This window comes from Hyla sarda, chromosome 4, assembly GCF_029499605.1.
Source record: "Hyla sarda isolate aHylSar1 chromosome 4, aHylSar1.hap1, whole genome shotgun sequence".
NCBI lineage: Eukaryota > Metazoa > Chordata > Amphibia > Anura > Hylidae > Hyla > Hyla sarda.
In genome coordinates this window covers 244,183,928-244,209,822 of record NC_079192.1, presented here as the reverse complement: position 1 = coordinate 244,209,822, position 25,895 = coordinate 244,183,928, and the positions used below count along the sequence as shown (strand labels likewise).

The window sequence follows — 25,895 nt, the reverse complement described above, 5'->3', positions numbered from 1 at the left end:
CTGGCAATGATAACAACCTCCCGATGTCTTTAGTTGCCTGTGAGCGTTTTGGTTTTCTCCACCGCAGTTCTCTCAAGTGCTGGGTCAGTATTCTGCCCAGGACACATTTTGTTAGAAAAAAAAAAATACGGGTCACGGGAACACCCCATTTTAAGTCTATGAATGTGCTCAGCTTGAGGAAAAACCTAGAATAATCCTATACTTGCCATACTTGCTTCCCTTGTCAATGCTGTTCTCCACCTCACACACAAGCTGTGCAGCAAGAACAGTGGTGGCAGAGGGATCGATATGATCATTATTCTCAGGCTGAGCACATTCTTATAAGAATACAAGCCTTAATACCCCTAAGCATAGGTTTCTTACACTTGTGAGCAGATTTTTTCTTGTTCCTGCAACACATTCAAAGCCTCCTATCCCAGAGGCATCACAACAGCCTCCTAACATTATGGACCCTCCACCAGGTTTCACTGTAGGTAGGGTACTATTTTTCTTTATAGGCTTCATGTCTAAACATAAATTTGTCACTAAATAAATACTGGGCTTCCATCAATCAAATAACAACAAAATCAAAATAACATCAGGGTATGTAAAGTTTAGATAGATTCCACTATGGTATAAAGAGTGCTATATTACTTAACCCACAGCTGTACATATTTTAGTTATTTTTTTTTTTCCTCCTGCTTTTTAGATATTTGAATGGTGGTATTTTCGGAAGTATGGAACGTCATTTATTGAACAAGTCTCTGTAAGTCACTTGCGCCCTCTGTTGGGAGGAGTTGACAACAGCACACCAAGCAACTCAAACACCAGTAATGGGGATGCTGATTCGAGTCGACAGAGTGTTTCAGGTACGATCGGGCTGAAGTTAATGAATCCTCATCCGTTTGGATAAAGTTTACCATTTTCCAAGTGTAGAAAATATGTATTCAGCTGGTAGATAATGCTCTCTTACAGGTTTATACACATCTGAGCATTATTTAAATGTCCTATCTAAATGACATTACAAAGCATTTCATAATTGTCATCTTATAGTAATACATAAGTGTAGAAACCTATGAAATAGAGCTCAAAGCAGGCTAATATATTGTTCACGTCCACAAAAGTCAAACAAATGTAAAGGCTCCGTTTTCAAGCTAGCATAGTGGCTCTATAGCACTACCTTGTGGAAGATTGCAGAAAATGCATGCAGCTGCAAGACAAACCATGTAAGATATTAAAGAAGAAATGGTTTTCATTTATTAAGAAACTAAAGTGTAGAAATGCAGTAGTCACATGTATCTCGCCTGTGCACCCATTGAAATAGTTCAGTGTTATACGGTGCTTTGACATGTAAATCTTCTATACTGTGTGAATTTTCTTTGTAGGTAACCCCTTCATGACCCAGCCCATTTTCACCTTCAGGACCTGGGCATTTTTTGAAAATCTGACCACTGTCACTTTAAACATTAATAACTCTGGGATGCTTTTACTTATCATTCTGATTCCGAGATTGTTTTTTCGTGACATATTCTACTTTATGTTATTGGTAAAATTTCACTGATATTTGCATCCTTTCTTGGTAAAAAATCGAAAAATTTCATGAAAATTTTGCATTTTTCTAACTTTGAAAGTCTCTGCTTGAAAGGAAAATGGATATTCCAAATAAATTACATATTGATTCACATATACAATATGTCTACTTTGTGTTTACATAAAAAAATTGACAAGTTTTTACTTTTGGAAGACACCAGAGGGCTTCAAAGTTCCGCAGCAATTTTCCAATTTTTCTCAAGATTTTCAAAATCGTAATTTTTCAGGGCCCAGTTCAGGTTGGAAGTGGATTTTAAGGGTCTTCATATTAGAAATACCCCATAAATGACCCCATTATAAAAACTGCACCCCCCAAAGTATTCAAAATGACATTCAGTAAGTGTTTTAACCCTTTAGGTGTTTCACAGGAATAGCAGCAAAGTGAAGGAGAAAATTCTAAATCTTCATTTTTTACACTCACATTTTCTTGTAGACCCAATTTTTTAATTTTTACAAGGGGTAAAAGGAGAGAAATCACCCTAAAATTTGTAACCCAATTTCTCTCGAGTAAGGAAATACCTCATATGTCTATGTAAAGTGTTCGGCGGGCGCAGTAGAGGGCTCAGAAGGGAAGGAGCGACAATGGGATTTTGGAGAGTGAGTTTTTCTGAAAGGGTTTTTGGGGGGCATGTCCCATTTAGGAAGCCCCTATGGTGCCAGAACAGTGGACCACCCCACATGTGACCCCATTTTGGAAACTACACCCCTCATGGAATTTAATAAGGGGTGCAGTGAGCATTTACACCCCACTGGCGTTTGACAGATATTTGAAACGGTGGACTGTGCAAATGAAAAATTTTATTTTTCATTTTCACAGACCACTGTTCCAAAAATCTGTCATACACCAGTGGGGTGTAAATTCTCACTGCACCCCTTATTACATTCCGTGAGAGGTGTAGTTTCCAAAATGGGGTCACATATGGATATTTATTGTTTTGCGTTTGTCAGAACTGCTGTAACAATCAGCCACCCCTGTGCAAATCGCCTCAAATGTACATGGCGCACTCTCCCTTCTGGGCCTTGTTGTGCGCCCCCAGAGCACTTTGCGCCCACATATGGGGTATCTCCGTAGTCGGGAGAAATTGCATTACAAATTTAGAGGGTCTTTTTCCCTTTTACCTCTTGTGAAAATGAAAAGTATAGGGCAACACCAGCATGTCAGTGTAAAAAATTTATCTTTTTACACTAACATGCTGGTGTAGACCCCAACTTCACCTTTTCATAAGGGGTTAAAGAAGAAAAAGCCCCCCCAAAATTTGTAAGGCAATTTCTTCCGAGTACGGCGATACCCCATATGTGTCCCAAAACTGTTGCCCTGAAATACGACAGGGCTCCAAAGTGAGAGAGCGCCATGCGCATTTGAGGCCTAAATTAGGGATTTGCATAGGGGTGGACATAGGGGTATTCTACGCCAGTGATTCCCAAACAGGGTGCCTCCAGCTGTTGCAAAACTCCCAGCATGCCTGGACAGTCAATGGCTGTCCGGCAATACTGGGAGTTATTATTTTGCAACAGCTGGAGTCTCCATTTTGGAAACAGTAGCGTACCAGACGTTTTTCATTTTTTTGGGGGGGTAGGGGGGGCTGTGTAGGGGTATGTGTATATGTAGTGTTTTTTACTTTTTATTTTAGGTTAGTGTTAGTGTAGTGTAGTGTAGTGTTTTTAGGGTACAGTCACATGGGCAGAGTTTCACAGCAAGTTTGCCGCTGGGAGTTTGAGCTGCAGCGCAAAATTTGCGCCATCTCAAACTTGCAGCACTCACTGTAAACCTCCGCCCTTGTGAGTGTACCCTGTACATTCACATTGGGGGGAGGGGGCAAACATCCAGCTGTTGCAAACTCCGAGCATGCCCTTTGGCTGTCTGTGCATGCTGGGAGTTGTAGTTTTGCAACAGCTGGAGGCACACTGGTTTGGAAACACTAAGTTAAGTAATAAGCTTTCAAGTGTTTTGCAAACAAACTTAGTGTTTCCAAACCAGTGTGCCTCCAGCTGTTGCAAAACTACAACTCCCAGCATGCATGGTCTGTCAGTGCATTCTGGGAGTTATAGTTTTGCAACAATTGCAACAGCTGGAGGCACTGAGGTAGGAAACGGACAATGTTTCCCAACTAGTGTGCCTCCAGTTGTTGCAAAACTACAACTCCCAGCATGCCCAGACTGCCCAGGCATGCTGGAAGTTGTAGTTCGGCAATATCTGAAGGATCAGATGTTGCCGAACTACAACTTCCAGCATGCTTGGGCAGTCTGGGCATGCTGGGAGTTGTAGTTTTGCAACATCTGGAGGTCCACAGTTTGGAGACCACTGTATAATGGTCTCCAATCTGTGCTCTTCCAGATGTTAGAGAACTACAACTCCCAGCATGCCTGGACAGACTGAGCATGCTGGGAGTTGTAGTTTTGCAACATCTGGAAGAGCACAGATTGGAGACCATTATACAGTGGTCTCCAAACTGTGGACCTCCAGATGTTGCAAAACTACAACTCACTGCTGCCAATGAAGATGCCGCACTGCTGCCGGAAACTCACCGCAGGGACGCAGCGCCGCCGGGACCGCCTGGAGGACGTCGGGACATCGCATGGCCGGGTAAGTGACGCCGGGGGATGGGTCAGGGACACTTAGCAGAGCGGTGTGTGTCCCGATCCCCGTGATCGGGACTCACACACCGCGCTGCTATCAGCTAGTCAGATTTGACCAGCTGATAGCAGCGATCGCTGGGGGGGGTGGGGGATGAAACCCCCCGTGGTCGCATGGTAAGATGGTGGCTATCACTGATAGCCAGCCATCTTACCGGGCGCTGCGGGATGCCGCGAGTAGCGGCAAAAATGTTCATGACGTACCTGTATGTCATGGGTCGGGAACACCTTGCCACCCATGACGTACAGGTATGTCATAGGTCGGGAAGGGGTTAATATCACTTTGATAATACACTCTAATCTGCAGGAATCATGTTGTAAAGCAGAAGTAACTGAGCAGACTGATTTCCTGAAATATTTTTCTGAAAAAAAAAAAACTATAGATCATGTCATTGTAAATCTCTGCTTATTCTGGGCTAGGTAGTCTTATGGGTGGTCCTCCACTCTCTATATGCACACTTATACATGGGTAGCTGTTAATCAGGACCGCCCAAATAACTACCTAGCCCAAAATAAGCAGTGATTTTTATAAATAAATAACAAGTTATCCTGGAACTTTCCCATAAAACCATTTATCAATCTGCTTTGCTCCTCGTGCTCTATAACTTGATGTCTGCAGGTTAGACTTTGACAGGTTCCATTTAGTTTATGAGATCCTTAAAGAGTTATTCTAGCTACAGCCATTTGGCTACAGGACTAAAATGGCCAAACACATCTGTTCCAGTGATCGGCGGGTATCTCTGCATTTCTGAGCATTGCCAATCAAACATTTATCACTCATCAATTAGGTAAAAAAATAATGACTGTAATACCTATTTAACCAGTTAAGGACATAGGGCGTATGGGTACGCCCTGACGTCCGTGGGAATTCTGGTCCCCGCCGCTCACCGGGTAGGGACCAGACCGGGATGCCTGCAGAAATAATTCAGCAGGCACCCCGTGTAATCCCAATGTTGGCCGGGGAAAAAAAAGGGTAATAGGTGCCGTCCGACACGCCATCTATCACCCTATAGCAGCAGGAGTGAGGTGGCACTGGTGGGGGGTTTACAGCGAGTTTTCTGCTACAAGTTTGAGATGCGCCAAATTTTCCGCCGCAGCTCAAACTTCCAGTGAGAAACTCTCTGTAAACCCAACCGTGTGAATGTACCCTGTAAAAAGCACATGACCCCTGACTAGAATTTTTTTTTAATTTTGTATTTTTCTAACTTTGAAGCTCTCTGCTTGTAAGGAAAATAGACATAACAAATAAATTATATATTGATTCACAAATACAATATGTCTACTTTATGTTTGCATCATAAAGTTGCTATGTTTTTACTTTTGGAAGACATCAGAGGGCTTCAAAGTTCAGCAGCAATTTTCCATTTTTTCACAAAATTTTCTAAATCTGAATTTTTTTCAGGGACCAGTTCAGTTTTGAAGTGGATTTGAAGGGCCTTCATATTAGAAATACCTCACAAATGACCCCTTATAGAAACTGCACCCCTCAAAGTATTCAAAATGACATTCAGAAAGTTTGTTAACCCTTTAGGTGTTTCGAAGGAATAGCAGCAAAGTGAAGGAGAAAATTCAAAATCTTCATTTTTTTTACACTAACATGCTCTTGTAGACCCAGTTTTTGAATTTTTACAAGGGGTAATAGGAGAAAAAGCCCCCCAAAATATGTAACCAAAAGTCTCTCGATTAAGGAAATACTTCATATGTGTATGTGATGTCTTCGGCGGGAGCAGTAGAGGGCTCAGAAGGGAAGGAGCGACAATGGGATTTTGGAGAGTGAATTTTGCTGAAATTATTTTTGGGGGGCATGTCGCATTTAGGAAGCCCCTGTGGTGCCAGAACAGCAAAAAAAAAAAAAACACATGGCATACTATTTTGGAAACCACACCCCTCAAGGCACGTAACAAGGCGTCCAGTGAACATTAACACCCGACAGGTGTTTGACGTGTAAATTAAAAATTAGATTTTTTTTCACTAAAATGCTGGTATTACGCCAATTTTTTTCTTCACAAGGGGTAATAGGAGAAAAAGGGTCCCAAAATTACATTCTTCATTTTCACGGACCACTGTTCCAAAAATCTGTCAGACACCTGTGGGGTGTAAATGCTGACTGCACCCCTTATTACATTACATGAGGAGTCTAGTTTCCAAAATGGGATCACATGTGGGTGTGGGGGGGGGGGGTCCATTGTTCTGGCACTATGGGGGCTTTGTAAACACACAAGGCCTTCAATTCCGGACTAATTTTCTCTTAAAAATCCCAATGGCGCTCCTTCTCTTCTGAGCATTGTAGTTCGCCTGCAGAGCACTTAACATCCACATATGGAGTATGTTCTTACTCTTAGGGTTACAAATTTACAAATTTTCCCTTGTGAAAATGAAAAATTTAGGGTAACACCAGCATTTTAGTGATTTATAATTTTTTTTTCTCATTTTCTTATCCAACTTTAACGAAAATTTGTCAAACACCTGTGGGGTGTTAAGGCTCACTATACCCCTTGTTACGTTCCGTGAGGGGTGTAGTTTCCAAAATGGGGTCACACGTGGGTATTTATTTTTTTGCGTTTGTCAGAACCTGTAAAATCAATCTCCGATCCCCTTCAGGAGGGGAAACCCCCCCTTTTCCGGGGAACAAGGCCCTAACTTATAACCCAATTAAAATTTAACTTTTATTATGATTTATTAAAATAACATGGAAAACGTGAAAATCAAATGTGGTGATTTTAAAACTATCAGGAAATACAGGGTGTCTTCTAATAATGGCCCACTAGGTGGTGCTACAGTACCTATGCTGGTTCACTACCGTTACATAGTCACTCCACACTTAAACACAGCCTGTATTCCTGTCTAAAAAGTGTATAGATGCTCTAACGTTTCGTTTGTGACCAAACTTCTTCAGAGAGCTGCCTAATCTAGATTTTCCGTTTTTGCACTTTCATTCTTTCCTCCTTACCCTTTAAAAAATCATAACTTTCAATTTTGCACCTAAAAATCCATATGATGGCTTATTTTTTTGCGCCACTAATTCTACTTTGTAATGACATCAGTCATTTTACCCAAAAATCTACGACAAAACGGAAGAAAAAAATCACTGTGCGACAAAATTGAAGAAAAAACACCATTTTGTAACTTTGGGGGTTTCCTTTCTACGCAGTACATTTTTCGGTAAAAATTACACCTTATCTTTATTCTGTAGGTCCATAAGATTAAAATGATACCCTACTTATATAGGTTTGATTTTGTCGTACTTATGGAAAAAATTATAACTACATGCTCAAAAATGCATACGTTTAAAATTGTCATCTTCTGACCCCTATAACTTAATTTTTTTGCTTACGGGACGTTATGTGGGCTCATTTTTGCGCCATTGTCTGAAGTTCTTAGCGGTACCATTTTTGTATTGATCACACTTTTTGCTCGCTTTTTTTTTTTTCAGTTTTTTTCTTCTTCATTGACAACTGGAGGCAGGTAAGGGGACCCTCCTGCTGTCCTACAGCTGTTTGGGATACCGCGATTTTACCGCGGCGATCCTGAACAGCTCCCTGAGCTAACTGGCATTGGTTTACTTTCACTTTGAACGCAGCGTCTAAAGGGTTAATAACGCGCGGTGCCGCGCGCTATTAGCCACGGGTCCCGGCCGTTGCTATGACGCGGGGCCACACCCCTGCGTTATAGTAAGGGAGGGGACTCAGAACGTACCGGTATGTCCTTGGTCCTTAACCCCTTCCCGACCTATGACATACCTGTACGTCATGGGTGGCAAGGTGTTCCCGACCCATGACATACAGGTACGTCATGGACATTACTGCCGCTACTCGCGGCATCCCGCAGCGCCCGGAAAGATGGTGGCTATCACTGATAGCCAGCCATCTTACCGTGCGACCACGGGGGGTTTCGTCCCCCACCCCCCCCCCCAGCGATCGCTGCTATCAGCTGGTCAAATCTGACTAGCTGATAGCAGCGTTTCGCTATCAGAATACTTAGCATCGCGGTGTGTGAGTCCCGATCACGGGGATCGGGACACACACCGCTCTGCTAAGTGTCCCTGACCCGTCCCCCGGCGTCACTTACCCGTCGGAGCGGTGTCCCGAGCGGTCCCGGCGTCCTCCGTGCGCTCCCGGCGTCCTCCGTGCGGTCCCGACGTCCTCCGTGCGGTCCCGGCTGCGCTGCGTCCCGGAGGTGAGTTTCCGGCAGCAGTGCAGCATCTTCATTGGCAGCAGTGAGATCGCCGTAAAGCGATCTCACTGCTGCCTCTGAGAGTTTCAAAACTGCAACTCCCAGCATGCCCAGACAGCCTTTGGCTTTCTGGGCATGCTGGGAGTTGTAGTTTTGCAACATCTGGAGGTCCACAGTTTGGAGACCACTGTATAATGGTCTCCAATCTGTGCTCTTCCAGATGTTGCAAAACTACAAATCTCAGCATGCTCAGTCTGTCCAGGCATGCTGGGAGTTGTAGTTCTCTAACATCTGGAAGAGCACAGATTGGAGACCATTATACAGTGGTCTCCAAACTGTGGACCTCCAGATGTTGCAAAACTACAACTCCCAGCATGCCCAGACTGCCCAAGCATGCTGGAAGTTGTAGTTCGGCAACATCTGATCCTTCAGATATTGCCGAACTACAACTCCCAGCATGCCTTGGCAGTCTGGGCATGCTGGGAGTTGTAGTTTTGCAACATCTGGAGGCACACTAGTTGGGAAACATTGTCCGTTTCCTACCTCAGTGCCTCCAGCTGTTGCAATTGTTGCAAAACTATAACTCCCAGCATGCACTGACAGACCATGCATGCTGGGAGTTGTAGTTTTGCAACAGCTGGAGGCACACTGGTTTGGAAACACTAAGTTTGGTTGCAAAACACTTGAAAGTTTATTACTTAACTTAGTGTTTCCAAACCAGTGTTCCTCCAGCTGTTGCAAAACTACAACTCCCAGCATGCACGGACAGCCAAAGGGCATGCTCGGAGTTTGCAACAGCTGGATGTTTGCCCCCTCCCCCCAATGTGAATGTACAGGGTACACTCACATGGGCGGAGGTTTACAGTGAGTGCTGCAAGTTTGAGATGACGCAAATTTTGCGCTGCAGCTCAAACTTCCAGCGGCAAACTTGCTGTGAACCTCTGCCCATGTGACTGTACCCTAAAAACACTACACTACACTGACACTAACCTAAAATAAAAAGTAAAAAACACTACATATACACATACCCCTACACAGCCCCCCTCCCCCCAAAAAATGAAAAACGTCTGGTACGCTACTGTTTCCAAAACGGAGCCTCCAGCTGTTGCAAAATAATAACTCCCAGTATTGCCGGACAGCCATTGACTGTCCAGGCATGCTGGGAGTTTTGCAACAGCTGGAGGCACCCTGTTTGGGAATCACTGGCGTAGAATACCCCTATGTCCACCCCTATGCAAATCCCTAATTCAGGCCTCAAATGCGCATGGCGCTCTCTCACTTTGGAGCCCTGTCGTATTTCAAGGCAACAGTTTTGGGACACATATGGGGTATCGCCGTACTCGGGAGAAATTGCCTTACAAATTTTGGGGGGCTTTTTCTTCTTTAACCCCTTATGAAAAGGTGAAGTTGGGGTCTACACCAGCATGTTAGTGTAAAAAAAAAAATTTTTTACACTGACATGCTGGTGTTGCCCTATACTTTTCATTTTCACAAGAGGTAAAAGGGGGAAAAAGACCCTCTAAATTTGTAACGCAATTTCTCCTGAGTACGGAGATACCCCATATGTGGGTGCAAAGTGCTCTGAGGGCGCACAACAAGGCCCAGAAGGGAGAGTGCACCATGTACATTTGAGGCGATTTGCACAGGGGTGGCTGATTGTTACAGCAGTTCTGACAAACGCAAAACAATAAATATCCATATGTGACCCCATTTTGGAAACTACACCCCTCACGGAATGTAATAAGGGGTGCAGTGAGCATTTACACCCCACTGGTGTATGACAGATTTTTGGAACAGTGGTCTGTGAAAATGAAAAATAAAATTTTTGATTTGCACAGTCCACCGTTTCAAATATCTGTCAAACGCCAGTGGGGTGTAAATACTCACTGCACCCCTTATTACATTCCATGAGGGGTATAGTTTCCAAAATGGGGTCACATGTGGGGGGGTCCACTGTTCTGGCACCATAGGGGCTTCCTAAATGGGACATGCCCCCCAAAAACCCTTTCAGAAAAACTCACTCTCCAAAATCCCATTGTCGCTCCTTCCCTTCTGAGCCCTCTACTGCGCCCACCGAACATTTTACATACGCATATGAGGTATTTCCTTACTCGAGAGAAATTGGGTTACAAATTTTAGGGTGATTTCTCTCCTTTTACCCCTTGTAAAAATTCAAAAATTGGGTCTACAAGAAAATGCGAGTGTAAAAAATGAAGATTTAGAATTTTCTCCTTCACTTTGCTGCTATTCCTGTGAAACACCTAAAGGGTTAAAACACTTACTGAATGTCATTTTGAATACTTTGGGGGGTGCAGTTTTTATAATGGGGTCATTTATGGGGTATTTCTAATATGAAGATCCTTAAAATCCACTTCCAACCTGAACTGGGCCCTGAAAAATTAAGATTTTGAAAATCTTGAGAAAAATTGGAAAATTGCTGCAGAACTTTGAAGCCCTCTGATGTCTTCCAAAAGTAAAAACTTGTCAATTTTTTAATGCAAACACAAAGTAGACATATTGTATACGTGAATCAATATGTAATTTATTTGGAATATCCATTTTCCTTTCAAGCAGAGACTTTCAAAGTTAGAAAAATGCAAAATTTTCAAAATTTTCATGAAATTTTTCGATTTTTTACCAAGAAAGGATACAAATATCAGTGAAATTTTACCGATAAAATAAAGTAGAATATGTCACGAAAAAACAATCTCGGAATCAGAATGATAAGTAAAAGCATTCCAAAGTTATTAATGTTTAAAGTGACAGTGGTCAGATTTTCAAAAAATGCCCAGGTCATGAAGGTGAAAATGGGTTGGGTCATGAAGGGGTTAAGGGGTTAAGTGGTTAAATGGGTACTGTCAGATACAAAAACTTTTGATATGTTGTAAAGCATGTATAACCAATAGGTTTTGCAATTGCTTTCATTAGAAAATTTTCAGTATTTCATACTGAAAAAGCCAGTCAAACAACTGGCGCCCCCTGCCTATTTGGACACATACTGTGTCCATGCGTCATCACCTATGTCATGGACACACTTCCTTGATTGACAGTTGTGAGTGCAGGGCTCACAGCTGGAGTAAAGATCCTCCCACTGTCAGCTTGTGTCCCGCTACTGTCAGTGAGGACAAGCTGAGAGTTGTAGTTTTGCCAATGCTAGAGGAGATGTGAGCAGACAGCATACTGAAGGAGGGGGCGGAGACCTGCACAGTGAGACCACGCCCCCTCCATAACAACAGAGGCAACCATGGTGGCTGAGGTGAATCCATCTCAAAATTCACCTTGTGTTCATGGAAGATGAAGTGGCTTACCAGAGAAAACCAAATTATTATTGAGGAGGTATGTTTGCAACTTCTGATTATGAGGGCAGCTGGCTCTAGGACCATGCAGACCTTGCTAGTCCCTTTAGACAGCAATGCATTCTGTACAGGATTCTGCTGAACATGTTCATTCTTTCGGCAGTGTTGGAAATCCAGAATTTCCACAGCGGAATGTCCACTGCAGGAAATGCTGCTGTGTGAATTGAGAACTGGAACATTCTCTTATGTTGACAGGCACAATACACTGCACTACCACTACTATTGCAAGGTATTATATCAGCGACCTGAATGGCAATAAGAAGTACAACTTGTTCCACCCAAACAGCCAGATTAGTAAATCTGGGCCAGTGATTTGAATTGTGCAAAGGATTAAGAAAAAAGAATAAACTTGGAGGGCAGCATTCTGACAAAGCATGTCCACGATCTTGATAGTTTGGGGCAGTCTGTGTGTGTTTTTTTTTATGATTCATTTTGTATATATGTTTTATTTGCCTATGTTTTGTCGTCCAACCCTACAGAATGTAAAGTCTGGCGAAATCCATTAAACTTGTTTCGAGGAGCAGAGTATAACAGGTAATTTTTCAAAGGAAATATACTTTGCACCACAAGGAATAATGTTTATGTTCTCCAGTGCAGGACAAAATAAGAAACTAACAAAAAAGTGAACACAGGTGATAGTCAAGCATGCAAGATTGATAGTTTAATACAGATCCTGCACGCTGAAGGGAAAGTGCATTATTAACTAGTGTACTGGCTCTTAATCAACACTATGATATCACAAGGTTACCTATGAAGTCATACTAGAGGGACATCATGCCCATTAGTTCCCTTAAAGGGGAAGTGAATAATTAACCAGTGTGTTGGCCCTTTAAATGGGCACTGTCACCAAACTTTTTTTTTTTTTTGATATGTTGTAGTACTTATGTACTACAACATATCTCTAATATAGATCCATTTTTTTTTTTTTTTTTTAATAAAAATAGTTTATTTTAATTTTGAAAACTGGCCACTAGGGGTCTCCCTCCTAATGGCTGGCTGCAGGCTGGCATGACATCACGCTTGAATTCGGACCAATGCCGGCCGGGCAATCGGTCCTAATTGATTCAGCCTGCGCTTGCTTCTGCCTGTCAGACAGCTGGGTTTGCGGTTTTCAACACGGGGGAGGGGGGGATGGGTAGCGCCGCAGCCATGGCCCTAACTTATTGTTTTCAACACAGAACACAGGGTGCCTCCAGCTGTTTCACCACTACAACTCCCAGCATGCCCTGACAACCAATAGATGTCTGGGAAAGCTGGGACTCGTAGTGGTGAAACAGCTGGAGGCACCCTGTATAGGTGAACTAAGGGCGGAAGTCGGCCCCCTGCAGGCATCAGTGACGTCTCGCCTGCTGGGGAAGTCAGCCTGGTAATGAGCACACTACCAGGCAGACAAAAAGGCATTTTTAATATAGTAAAAAAATAATTAAAGTCAGGGAAGTGGTTCGGGATAGATGGGCAATAGGCAGGGACAGAAAAAAAAAAATCTGGTGGGAGCTACCCTTTAAACACACTGTACTAAATAGCAAAATAGTACCAGAGCTTTAAAACCTTTTTACAAGAGAGCTCTGTTGTCTTTCAATGGGATTTAATAGTCTTTCTACTTCTTTATCCTGATTGACCTGCTAAATCCAGTCTATTGGAGCAGAGTACTGCTGGAGATTTGGGGAGAGAAATGAGAGAATGATCAGCTAAACCTGGGACTTACTCTGGCTTTACCTCTAATGAGTAGACTGGAAGAAGTAAATCTCATTGCTAGTCTAAGTCATTGGAATTCTTGTAATGTGCAGGGATTTCCATCTGCGGGGTTCTATGTGGTTGTCTGTGAGGTGCAGTTTAACAATAGATGTCAGAGCTATTGTCATTTTGACAGGTGCAAAGAACAACACTGCATACAGATGTCTAATTGCTGAGCTTTACCAAGATCATAAATATTCACTTCTGTTCTGGGAATTTGTAGAACTAAAATATATTCACATTTTCTGTGTTTTCTGTCATATATTAAAATGCACATTGAACAGTTCTTACCTTAATAAGATGTTTGGCATTCCTATGGAACTAAAATCTTTTCTGTTGGATTAGAACTTTTGAACATTGCACTACATATGTTTTTATTAGGATTTAATATATGTATACATTGACTATAGAAATATGTAGAATACAAAAACTTGTCTACAAATTGGGTTTAGATTCAGGTCTTAGCCGTAAAAGGTCACTGGACAGGCTTTTAATATGTAAAGATTATACAAACAATTCGGAAGATATGTTATTACAATAACTATTGTATGTTGGCACATTTCACTGTGTGGTATTCCAGTTTATTACATGGGATTTTGGATACTCAAGTAAAGCAAAGTTTTTCTGGAAATGTTGTCAGCTATGCCTGATTATGCTCCAGACTGGATGCATATAGTCCACATCTAAATGCAAACCATATTTAAAAGAAGGCGGGTCCGACTGCTTGAACCCCCTATGATCTCCTGTACGGGGCCCCCATATTATGTCCTGACGCAGCTCGTGATTGGCTGAACGGGCCGTCACTTGTGCTCATCCAGGAAGGTGGGGGCCGGACTGGTAAGTAGACTTGGTCCCGTACAGGAGATCAGAGGGGCCCCCGCGATCAGACACTCATACCCTTTCCAGTGATAGGACATACAGCAGTGTCCTATAAGGGGCCTGGATACGGGCTAGTTAAATTACACTACTGCTTAACCTATCTCCAGCCAAAGCAGGTCATCTCTGTGGCCAGTGGCTAGCTCAGTGCATTGTCACGTATTGTGCCCCAGAAGCCGGAAAATGATTGGTCCTGGAGGACTGGAGACAGATTCAAATGGCAACGGGTTGCTTAAAGGGTAGCTCCCACCATCCTATTTTTTTTTTTCTGTCCCTGCTATTGCCAATCTATCCCTAACCCCCTCCCTGCTTTTAATTTTTATTTTTACTATATTAAAAATGCTTTTTGTCTGCCTGTCAGTGTGCTCACTACCAGGAAGACTTCCCCAGCAGGCACCAGGTCACTGATGCCTGCTGGGGGGGACTTCCGCCCTTAGTTCATCTACACAGGGTGCCTCCAGCTGTTTCATCACTACAACTCCCAGCTTGCCCTGACATCTATTGGCTGTCAGGGAATGCTGGGAGTTGTAGTACTGAAACAGCTGGAGCTGGAGATAAACTATTAGTTACATGCGGCGCTAGCCCGTCCCCTCCGTCCCCCTTGCCCCCCCCCCCCCCCCGCGCCATACCCCGTTCCCTCCATCACAACCCCCCCCCCCCCCTTACACTTACTGCAGAGTCCGGCAGCGGGCGTGCAGGGACAGCGGAGGCGGTGGCAGCGATGTGCGGGAGGAGTGGCCTCCCAGCCAGTGGCCGGGGAGCCAATGCGCTCGCTCCCTGCCTGTCTGATTGAGCGCAGGCTGAATGAAAAAGGACCGATGCCCGGCCGCATCGGTCCTTTTTCAGGCGTGACGTCGCACCAGGCTGCAGCCGGCCACTAGGAGGGAGACCCCTAGTGGCCGGTTTTCAAATGTAAATTAAACAATTTTAATAAAAAAAAAAAATTAAAGTATATTAGAGATATGTTGTAGTACATAAGTACTACAACATATCAAAAAATAAAGTTGGTGACAGTGCCCATTTAAAGTTTATTATTTTCATTGCAGCAGCCTGGGCAGGATGGAAAAAAAAATAATAAATCACTGAATACCCCCTTTAAGCATATGTGTTATGTACCCCATGTAAAGTGTTGTTATTGATAATATTGGGTTTTATACAGTTAAAGAATGGTGTGTCATTTACATTTTAGCTTCAAGCAGCAGAAAACATAGAATCTGCCCTGGCTATTAGTACATAATCCCGCTGTCATTGTATTACAGGTACACATGGGTGACAGGACGGGAACCGTTAACATATTATGATATGAATCTTTCGGCCCAGGATCATCAGACCTTCTTCACATGTGACACAGATCACATGCGACCAGCAGATGCAAGTAAGGACTGATCTTCCCTTCCATATTCACTCCAACTTGTTTAATATTTCAGTCCGTTTACTGGCAGCATTTATGATGACCAATAATCTGTCCTGACTTCTTACTGTCTGAATAATCAGAAAATCTACCAGAAGGTTGGACCATGCACAGCTTAACCCCTTTATGATCAAAGCCATTTTGAGCCTTCATGTCCAGAGCAAAATTTCAGCTTTTGTAAAGATGTATTCGATTTTAAAGAAGTTTTTTCTTTTGTCTTTCCATTGTCGGACACATTAAGCCAGTGGTCTTCAAACTGTGGCCCTCCAGATGTTGCAAAACTACAATTCCCAGCATGCCCGGACAGCCGTTGGCTGTCCGGGCATGCTGGGAGTTGTAGTTTTGCAACATCTGGAGGGCCACAGTTTGAAGACCGCTGCATTAGGCTGATTATTTAAAATTGGAGCAGATATTCATTAGTTTTGTAGGTGTTTGTCTCTCTTGTTTGTTTTGGGTATGTTTTATTCTTGTTTATTCCTTTATTAATATGTATCTCCAAAAGGAATCCTCTAGTTCTCCCGTCCATAGTGGTTCCAAATGTGTACAATGTATAACATAGTGCCAGAGAGCCTATTTTAGCTTTGACTATAACAGCCTCTTGTAACTTTAGACGCTTCTGTAATCACCAGGTACAGGACATTGGAAGGGGAAGTGGAAACTAAAATTGGCAGCCAGGATTTATTTTATTTTTGGCACAATGTACAACCTTCATTACAGTAACCTGTTAATGCCGTAACCACCTTCCAAACTGTGCAGAACGCATGTGTGCCATGCAGGACGTCTGAAATTGGTGCATGTACGGTTAGAGAGGTGTGCACTTTGGTTAGGGGAGGGGGAGTTTTAACATTTTTTCATACATTTATTTTCTACTTATACCTTTTACTTTATTTTTTTTTCTTTATTATAGTGGCACATGTTAGCAGGAAACCTTTTCTAGGGATCCCTGCTGTCTCCATATACATATCTCAGTGATTTACTGTTACAGCCCACCTCTTTTAGAGTGCCACATGTTTCTGTTTGACTATATTAATATCTTAATCTATAAAACCACTGAGCCCCTTGTACAAGAGTCTCAAAAACAATTTCAAACCATGCAAATAAGCAGTAAATAAACTGTAAAATGACCTCCTCTTTAGTTATCAGTAAAGCAGACTGTATATCTGCACCGGTTCCTCTAGCAGTGTGGTAGTCTTGCTCTAGGCCAGTGTTTCTCAAGCGAGAAAGCGATTTCCTTAGTCTTTCATAGGTGATATAACTAGAGATAAGCGAACTTACAGTAAATTCAATTCGTCACGAACTTCTCGGCTCGGCAGTTGATGACTTTTCCTGCATAAATTAGTTCAGCTTTCTGGTGCTCCGGTGGGCTGGAAAAGGTGGATACAGTCGTAGGAAAGAGTCTCCTAGGACTGTATCCATCTCCTAGGACTGTATCCACCTTTTTCAGCCCACGGGAGCACCTGAAAACTGAACTAATTTATGCAGGATAAGTCAGCAACTGCCGAGCCGAGAAGTTCGTGACGAACCGAATTTACTGTAAGTTCGCTCATCTCTAGATATAACGGTGGTGATGCCTGATTCACTGACCAGAATTATATCACCTGTGAAAGACTAAGGAAATCCAGAAATCATAACCTGTTGGGGGATCTAAAGAACTTGAGAAACACTGATCTAGGCTATGCCTCCAATTCTAACTGATTTTCTTTTTTTTTTGTTCACAGTAATGCAAAAAGCATGGCGGGAAAGAAACCCACAAGCCAGAATTTCTGCAGCACATGAAGCGCTAGAATTAAATGAGTGAGTAACTATATGTATAACAAGAGATTGAATGCATTTATTGCTCAAGAATGAAGGTGGAATTTATCAATAGTGTGGGGTTTGCATTTTCCATTTGGTTTTGTTCCCCACTGTGTAAAACCCTTCCCGTTTATTTATTTATTAATGTGTCTCACATTAGCCAGAATTTAGGCACGTTAGCCAGAATTAGCCAGAATCTGAACTTGTGGCACGTTGCACCCAAATCTCTCACACACATCACATGGTGCGTCTTTACCTCACAACTTAATCTGGAATAGAGGGAAGAGAGAGGCTCGTGTCACTCTGTGATGACCTATGGACCCTTTTTAAAAGATTCCTAGACATATTTTCCACAGCAGGATGACATTAGGCGCAGTAATGTCTCCAGCAACGAAGATGTGTCCCCATCCACATCTACAAGCACCGCCACAACAACAGAGCCAACAATGGTGGATGAAGTGAATCAATCTCAAAATTCTCAACGTGGACATTGCTGGTTCCAATAGACGGCAATGTATTCCACCGAAAAAAGGAACATGTTCATTCTTTCAGTCAGAAATCAAGAATTTCCACGGTGGAAAGTCTGCTGTGAAAATTCTGCAGCGTGAATGGTACAGGAAACAATTATGGAAAACTGCTGGACCGAAAACTGGGGACACTTCCCCTTTTCTGCAAATGCAAATTGTAGGGTCTTTGCAAGTGCGTAGCTAGAAATAGTGTAAAAAAATTAGCCTGGGCCCCCCTACCCTACCCTCCCCTACGCCAAGGCCAGACTGGGATCAAAAAAAGGTCTGGGGCATTTTAGAATAAGCAGACCATTTTTTTTGGTGGGGGTCCTACTGATGGGATTCCCGCTGATCACCTAGGTTCAAGTAGCTCTCCAGCTGTTGCAAATCTACAACTCCCATTATGCCTGGAGACTCATTATATCACTGACCTGAGTGATGTCTTCTCTGTTATCTTTCCTTTCTTCCTCATCTGGTCCAAGCGACATGTCTTCTTCCAGCTTCGTCTTCTTTTGCAGAGTCTAATGCCCGGACATCATTGGTTCCTCACTATGTCAGTAGATCCTCATCATCTGTATGATGACAAAAATCATTATAACCCTGCCAAACACTGTGCCCCCTGAATATAATACTGTCACACACTGTACCCACTGAATATAACCCTGCCACACACTGTACCCTCTAAATATAACCCTGCCACACACTGTACCCCCCCCCCCCCAATGTAACCCTGCAACACGCTGTATCCATAATAATAATATTGTAACACACTGTATCTTCTTCAGCTAAATCCCACCCCTGCACTGTCCTCCTCCAGACTCCTCTTACCTCCTCCACCAGGCTCCTCTGCTCCCCTCTCCCAGACACCTATGTTCTCTCCAGACTCCTTCAGACCCCCCACGTCCTCTCCAGGCTCCTCCATCCCCTTCCCCCAGACTCCAAAGTCCTGCTCCAGAAGGCTCACAGAACATGATAGGATTTGTAGTTGTGCAACAGCTGGAGAGCAGCAGATTGGAGAACACCAATCTAAACCAATAATCCCCTAACCCATTAGTGGTGATTTTTAGCTTTGTGCTGCCCTAGGCCCTACCAATGTGCCAAAATTGTGTTTCACAACTAAAGAAATGTTTAATTTAGCATATGACCAGCTTATTTATTAAGGCTAAATACTATTAATTCTTATAATCTTTTCTCATAGCTAAGATGTTCCATGTCCCTTATTAGTTTAGTTGCACACTTTTGTACCTTTTCCATGTTACATCCCTCTCCCACAAGTCCATTTTAGTACATGACAATATCCTAGTAGCCCTCAAAGCAGCTGCTTAACATTGCACCCTGGTTCTGTAGTCTATGATCTACAAATACACCTAGGTCCTTTTCTACTGAACCTTGGAGTACACCATTTATAACCATGGAATGGTCACCACTCTATGGGTACAGTCCTTTTAGACAATTTTTAAACCTAAAATCCTTAATTTACCCACCAGGTCTCTATGAGGGTCATTGTCGAATGCTCTTGCAAAAGTCCAAAAACACACAGATTTCCACAGAAGTCCCCCTATCAAGTCTTCTGCTCACCTCTTCATGAAAGCAACCTTGTACTGACATTTACCAGCATCAAAGGAATTGCCCTTAGTATGAAGCAGTGTGTATGCATATAAAGTCACCACCTTTTGTGCTATGCTATTCATACAGAGCCATTTTGTTTTCTTGAATACAGATGTGCCACTGCATTTATTCTGCTGGCTGAGGAGGAGGCAACAACAATTGTGGAGGCAGAGAAGTTATTTAAGCAAGCTCTAAAGGCTGGGGAAGGCTGCTACAGAAGAAGCCAACAATTGCAGCACCATGGTGCTCAGTACGAAGCTCAGCACCGTAAGAGGCACTTTTTATATACACTTGGATTTGCAATTCCTTTAGACACTTAAAATGTATGTTTCTACGTCAGCAGGGAAGGCCTCGATTTTCCCATGGTATTGTATAAATCTATCAGGTTAACTCATTGAAAATTACACTGTTCAACTTTGAACACACACACATATAGAGATACCCTTTATTTTTCACAGCGATTATTTCAGTATTTCCAGCCATTACAAACAGGTTATGCTTTTTAATGCAAAATCAGCTGAAAAAACAGGCAAAACGTTTCACACCAAATTAAAATAATACCAGACGGCCCTCAGCTGATTCCTTGATGAGGGCTGCCACTAATAGCCAGCATGCAGCAATCGCCGCTGCCAGCTATTAAAGGGGTTCTCCGGTGAAAACCTTTTTTCTTTTAAATCAACTGGTGCCAGAAAGTTAAACATATTTGTAAATTACTTCTATTAAAAAATCTTAATCCTAATAACCGTGCATAGCAGATGTATGCTAAGGGCAGGATGGTGGCTTAGTGGTTAGCACTGCTGCCTTGCAGTGCTGGGGCCTTGGGTTCAAATCCCACTAAGGACAACAATAAATAAATAAAGACTTATTATTATTATAATAACGTCAGCAGAGAGCACTGTGCTCGTGATGTCATCAGAGAGCATTCCAAAAAGAAAAGAATTTCCTCTGTAGTATTCAGCAGCTAATAAGTACAGGAAGGATTAAGATTTTTTAATAGAGGTAATTTACAAATCTGTTTAACTTTCCGGAGCCAGTTGATTTAAAAGAAAAAATTTTTTCCCGGAGTACCCCTTTAACGCTTTGGATCACTGCTGTCAAAGCTGACATCGGCGTCTAAAGGAACTTTTAAGTGGACCCTGGTTGCCTAGTGGACTCCCCTCTTCTCCTATACTGTCTGTGGCTCTGGGATTGATAGAGCCTCTCTTTAGCAGACTCTATCAATCAAGTGCAGAGCAGACAGATCAATGTAGTATTATGTAACTACATTGATCTGTATGAAAAATGAACCCACATACATTAACCCCTTCCATATAAAAAGTTTAAATCACCCCCCCCCTTTTCCCAAATTCCATATAAAAAAAAAATGTGTTTTCTTATCTCATCATACCCCAGAAAAAATGAGGTAAAAAGCGATCAAAAAGTCAGATCAATACCACAATGGTAACAATAAAAAATATTTGTAAAACATGATGCAAACTATAATAATTAGGTATTGTTTTAATCGTGCTGACCTAAAGTATCAAGATGACTTTTTAGTTTGACTGCACAGTGAATGGCGTAAAAAGAAAAGCATATGTTATTGGAAAAATGAATGAAGACATTACAAAGTAAAATTGATGCCACCTATACAAGGGCTTATTTTTTGGTGGGTAGATGAAAAACGAAAATTGTCTTGGTCCTTAAGGGGTTAAAGTTGCAGAACACATTGGTGAGATACAGTATTTATTTTTTATTGTACTGAAATGCATTGATGTACTCTTTTTCAAATCTGGATACACAAAGTGGATACAAAAAGTCTACACACGCTTTTAAAATGCCAGGTTCTTGTGATGTTTAAGAATGAGAAAAAGATAAAGCATGTTGAGACTTTTTCCACCTTTTAATGTGACCTATAACATAACCAATTCAATTGCAGACAGACTGAAAGCTTTGTTTTTTTCTTTCCCCCACGTAGATAACTATAACCTGGCTGCAAAAGTGTGCACACCCTTAATCTAATTCTTTCTTTAAGAACCTTTTGATTTTATTACATCATTCAGTATTTTTGGTAGGATTCTATTAGCATGGCGCATCTTGGCATGGCAATATTTGTCCATCCTTGCACTAGCGCTCCAAATTTGCACAGGCCCCTTCAGGTCATTCCACAAACAATCAGCTGCTGTATACTAGAGAGAAAGTTCTCTTTTTTTGAATTTCTTTTCTTTCTGACCACAGTGCTCTCTGCTGACACCTCTGTCCATGTCAGGAATTGTCCAGAGGAGGAGCCAATAGCAAACGTATCCTGCTCTGAACAGTTCCTGACATGGACAGAGGTGTCAGCAGAGAGCACTGTGGTCAGACAGAAAAGAAATTCAAAAAGAAAGGAACTTTCTCTGCACACAGCAACTGATAAGTACTGGAAGGATTAAGATTGTTAAATAGAAGTAATTTACAAATCTGAATAAGGAAAAGTGGAACGTCCGGCACACTTAAAACTCCAAGTTTAAAATAGTCAGGAACAAGTTGAACAAACAGTCAGTATGCACAGTTGACTCATTTAACAAAACCTATAACATGTACAAAATTGTAACATATTTATAGTCAGGGGGCAGGAGGGGGAGTGGACAGTGATGGTCAACACCTGTTGGGGTATTAACCCCCTGTGGACTTTCACTGAGCGCTCTCACACCTCTTACACATCAATGCCAATATTGGCTAGTAAAACCGCATCATCTAAACAGGTAAAAAATATGAAACAAACATAAAAACAGTAATAGCTGGAAAGATTTTTTTGTTACAGAGAAAAGTACAAAGACATAAAGCGGCAATTTATTAATAATGAAAAAATAAATCTGCATGGTTATTCAACCCTTTAGGCTGGAAACAGTCAAATCTGTATATTCACTGGGTCTCCTGGTCTCTAAGTGCCTTCAACCAGTTGCCCTCTCTAATTTGTTTATGGACTCTTTCGATGGCAAAAAAAACGCATGAACATCACGGAAGTGACGAGATTCATTGGACGCATTCACATTAAGTGAATTGACTTCGCCTGTGTTCCTGAATGCGTTTTTTTTTACACTTTTAGGAGAATCAATATATGTCAAATTGCAAGTGGAGCATGTTATCTCATATATTACAAAACAAGAATCACAATTAAGAAAGTCTCTGATCTGATAGATTTTGTTAGAACGTGCATCAGAAAAGGAAAAAGTTTTTATGGCATACTGGCACACCACACCTCTTGCCACATTTATGGAAACCCTGCGTTTTGATCCAGTTACTTGCATTTTCAGGGGTTGATGGAGGTAATAAACTTGGGAAGAATACTGGCTAGGGTCGGGGCCTTTCGGGAAGAAAAATTACACCCTTCTTTCAAAATAATATCCAAAGCCAGATCCTGTCTATCAGAAGGTATTTATTTACAATGGCTTTAATGGCACCAAATTCTACACTATAGTAGTGACAAACAAAATGTTATTCTGGTAGTCCAACTGATTGTTAGTTTGTGCCACCTTCCAATTCTCGAGCTGGGTTGCTCTTGCTCTACACACATTTGTTTAAATAATTATTTTGTCCCAGTGTACTCCTTTGGGTATTTGCAATTCTCTATGTTTACACTAGAGACATGGTTGAGTACTATTATATACTATTGAGCCCTCACTTATTGGTTTATTGTTTTCTAATATATAAGATAACATGCTCCACTTGTAATTTGATATATATTGGTTCTACTAAAAGAAGTGTAAAAAAATGAATTCAGGAACATATTAGGGGTGCAGTCAATTCACTTAATGTGAATGAGTCCAATGTATCTTGTCACTTTCGTGATGTTCATGCTGGTGACGTATCCTACCTGCGTTTTTTTGCCATCGAAAGAGTCCATAAACAAAATAGAGAAAGCACTCGGAGACCCCGTGGATATACAGATTTGACTGTTTCCAGCCTAAAGGTTTGAATAACCGTGCAGATTTACGGATTTATGTCTTTGTACTTGCCTCTGTAACAAAAAATCTTCCCAGCTATTACTGTTTTTATGTTTGTTTCATATTTTTTACCTGTTTAGATGATGCGGTTTTACTAGTCAATATTGGCATTGATGTGTAACAGGTGTGAGAGCGCTCAGTGAAAGTCCACAGGGGGTTAATACCCCAACAGGTGTTGACCATCACTGTCCACTCTCCCTCCTGCCCCCTGACTTTAAATAGGTTACAATTTCGTACATGCATTAGGTTTTGTTAAAGAGTCGTAGACTCGAAACGTGTGAACCGTGCATACTGACTGTTTGTTCACCTTGTTCCTGACTATTTTAAAGCTGCAATAAACTTGGAATTTTAAGTGTGCCGGCCGTTCCACTTTTCCTTCTTCTGCTTGACGAGAGCTAGACCGCGCCCCCTGCCCCCAGTGAGCTGACAACTTCCTTGCTGTAAAATTTACAAATCTGTTTAACTTCCTGGCACCAGTTGATTTTTGTTTCTTCCCACCGGAGTACCCCTTTAAGGTCTGGACTCCGGCTGGGCCATTCTGAAACATTTAATCTTCTGCTGAAGCCAATCTTTTGTGGATTTAGATGTGTGCTTTGGCTTGTTGTCGTGCTGAAAGGTGAGCTTCCTCTTCAGTTTTCTAACGGACACCTGAACATATCTTTAGAATTTATGGAGAAAAAGTTACACCTTGGTTTCATTAGACCCATAACACCTTTTCCAATGTGCTTTGGATGATTTCATGTTTGTTCATGTTCATCTGGGCTTGGATGCTTTGGAAGCTCTCTGCAGACCATGGGGGACATTTATCAAGGTATTTAGAGCCTTTTTTTTTTTTTTTTTTGCTTACAAAAGTCGCACAAAAAGTCACATGCGCCTACGCATTTTCTTTTTGTGCGACTTTTGTGCGGTAAGCAAAAAGTTACAAACAGCCTTACCTAAGCAAATTGTTGTTTTCACTTTGCAGTGGTCAGGTATTTATGATGTGCGAAAGTCGCACGTAGGCAAATAAAAGTCCCAAACCCCCTTCAAGGGGTCTGCTCCAGGTCTGACCTAGAGTACAAAACTCCCATATGTGAGCAAACTTAAAAAGTCACCGCCGCTCATTTTTTGGAAACGCTGGTTTATGGTCGTTTTCCCCAAGGGAGGGCGCCATAAGTGTACGAACCATGCACTATAGTGCATGCACTATTTCTCCCGTCACAAAATAACGGCCGTTATTGATAACGGGCTATAACAGGTTAAAACGGCTATTAGAAAAATCCCATAGACTATAATGGGATTTTCTAACGGCCGTATAGGATTTTGTAACTGCCGTTTTTAGCTGATTTTCAGACGGAACTTCGTACGGATCTTTAAAACGGAGTCATTTTGTAGTGTGAAAGGGGCCTAAGCCTGTAAAGTAAATAAAAAATTTAAAAAACAAAACCCCCACAAGCCCTCATTAAAAATATTTTTAATAGTAAACCAAAAATACGTGGTTCATCATAGTCCACCAAATCTGAATAAGTCCACAGGATACACAGATCTGAAATGAGATGAAAAGAAAAAAACAACAAAAATGTGTTAGTACATTTAGGGGTAAAAAGTGGTAAAAAAAAATGTATAAATACATATCACATTTTTTTCACAGCTGCGACTTGAGCTGGGGTTACAAAGTGGTGTTCGGAAGTTATTTATTGGGTTTTGCTTATGTAAGCCAAATGTATCAACCCCCTTCGATAGCATAATAAATATGTCATACATAAGCAAAACCAAAGCAAAAAAAATGCCTACAGAACTCGCTTACCAAAGCAAACTATGATAAATGCCCCCGCATGTGTTTTACTCTAAGATTCAACTAAGCAAATGTCAGAACAATCCTACTAGAACAGCTGAACTCTATTTGTGATTTAGTCACTTAAAATGGTGGCAGAGGTGTAATGACGTCTATTAAAAAGGAGTTTGAATGTTATTGGTTGATTCTGAACACAGCCACATCCCCAGTTATAAGAGAGTGTACACACTCATGCAATCTGGTTAATTGTTAGTTATAGGTCACATAAACCCCTTCAGGACTACTTTTTTGTTCATTTTTGCACTTTCGTTTTTTCCTCATCACCTTCTAAAAATCATAACTCTTTAAATATTGCACCTACAGACCCATATGAGGGCTTCTTTTTTTTGCGCCACCAATTTTACTTTGTAACAAAATCAATAATTTCACCACAAAATCTACAGCAAAACAAAAAAATATTAGTGGGGCAAAATTGGAAAAAAAAAAAATGCCATTTTG

At 41.8% G+C, this 25,895-nt stretch overlaps 1 protein-coding gene across 3 annotated transcripts in view; it reads left to right on the top strand.

Annotated features, from left to right (window-relative positions):
* The window catches only part of ST7 (suppression of tumorigenicity 7), a 138,086-nt gene that overhangs the window by 75,837 nt on the left and 36,354 nt on the right, over positions 1–25,895 (top strand). For all 3 annotated transcript variants that reach the window (XM_056573844.1, XM_056573843.1, XM_056573845.1), the window contains exons 3-7: positions 689–848; positions 12,212–12,266; positions 15,602–15,717; positions 17,472–17,547; positions 19,774–19,928. In XM_056573844.1, coding sequence (XP_056429819.1) covers positions 689–848; positions 12,212–12,266; positions 15,602–15,717; positions 17,472–17,547; positions 19,774–19,928 — 562 coding nt within the window. The remainder of the gene's footprint in view (positions 1–688; positions 849–12,211; positions 12,267–15,601; positions 15,718–17,471; positions 17,548–19,773; positions 19,929–25,895) is intronic.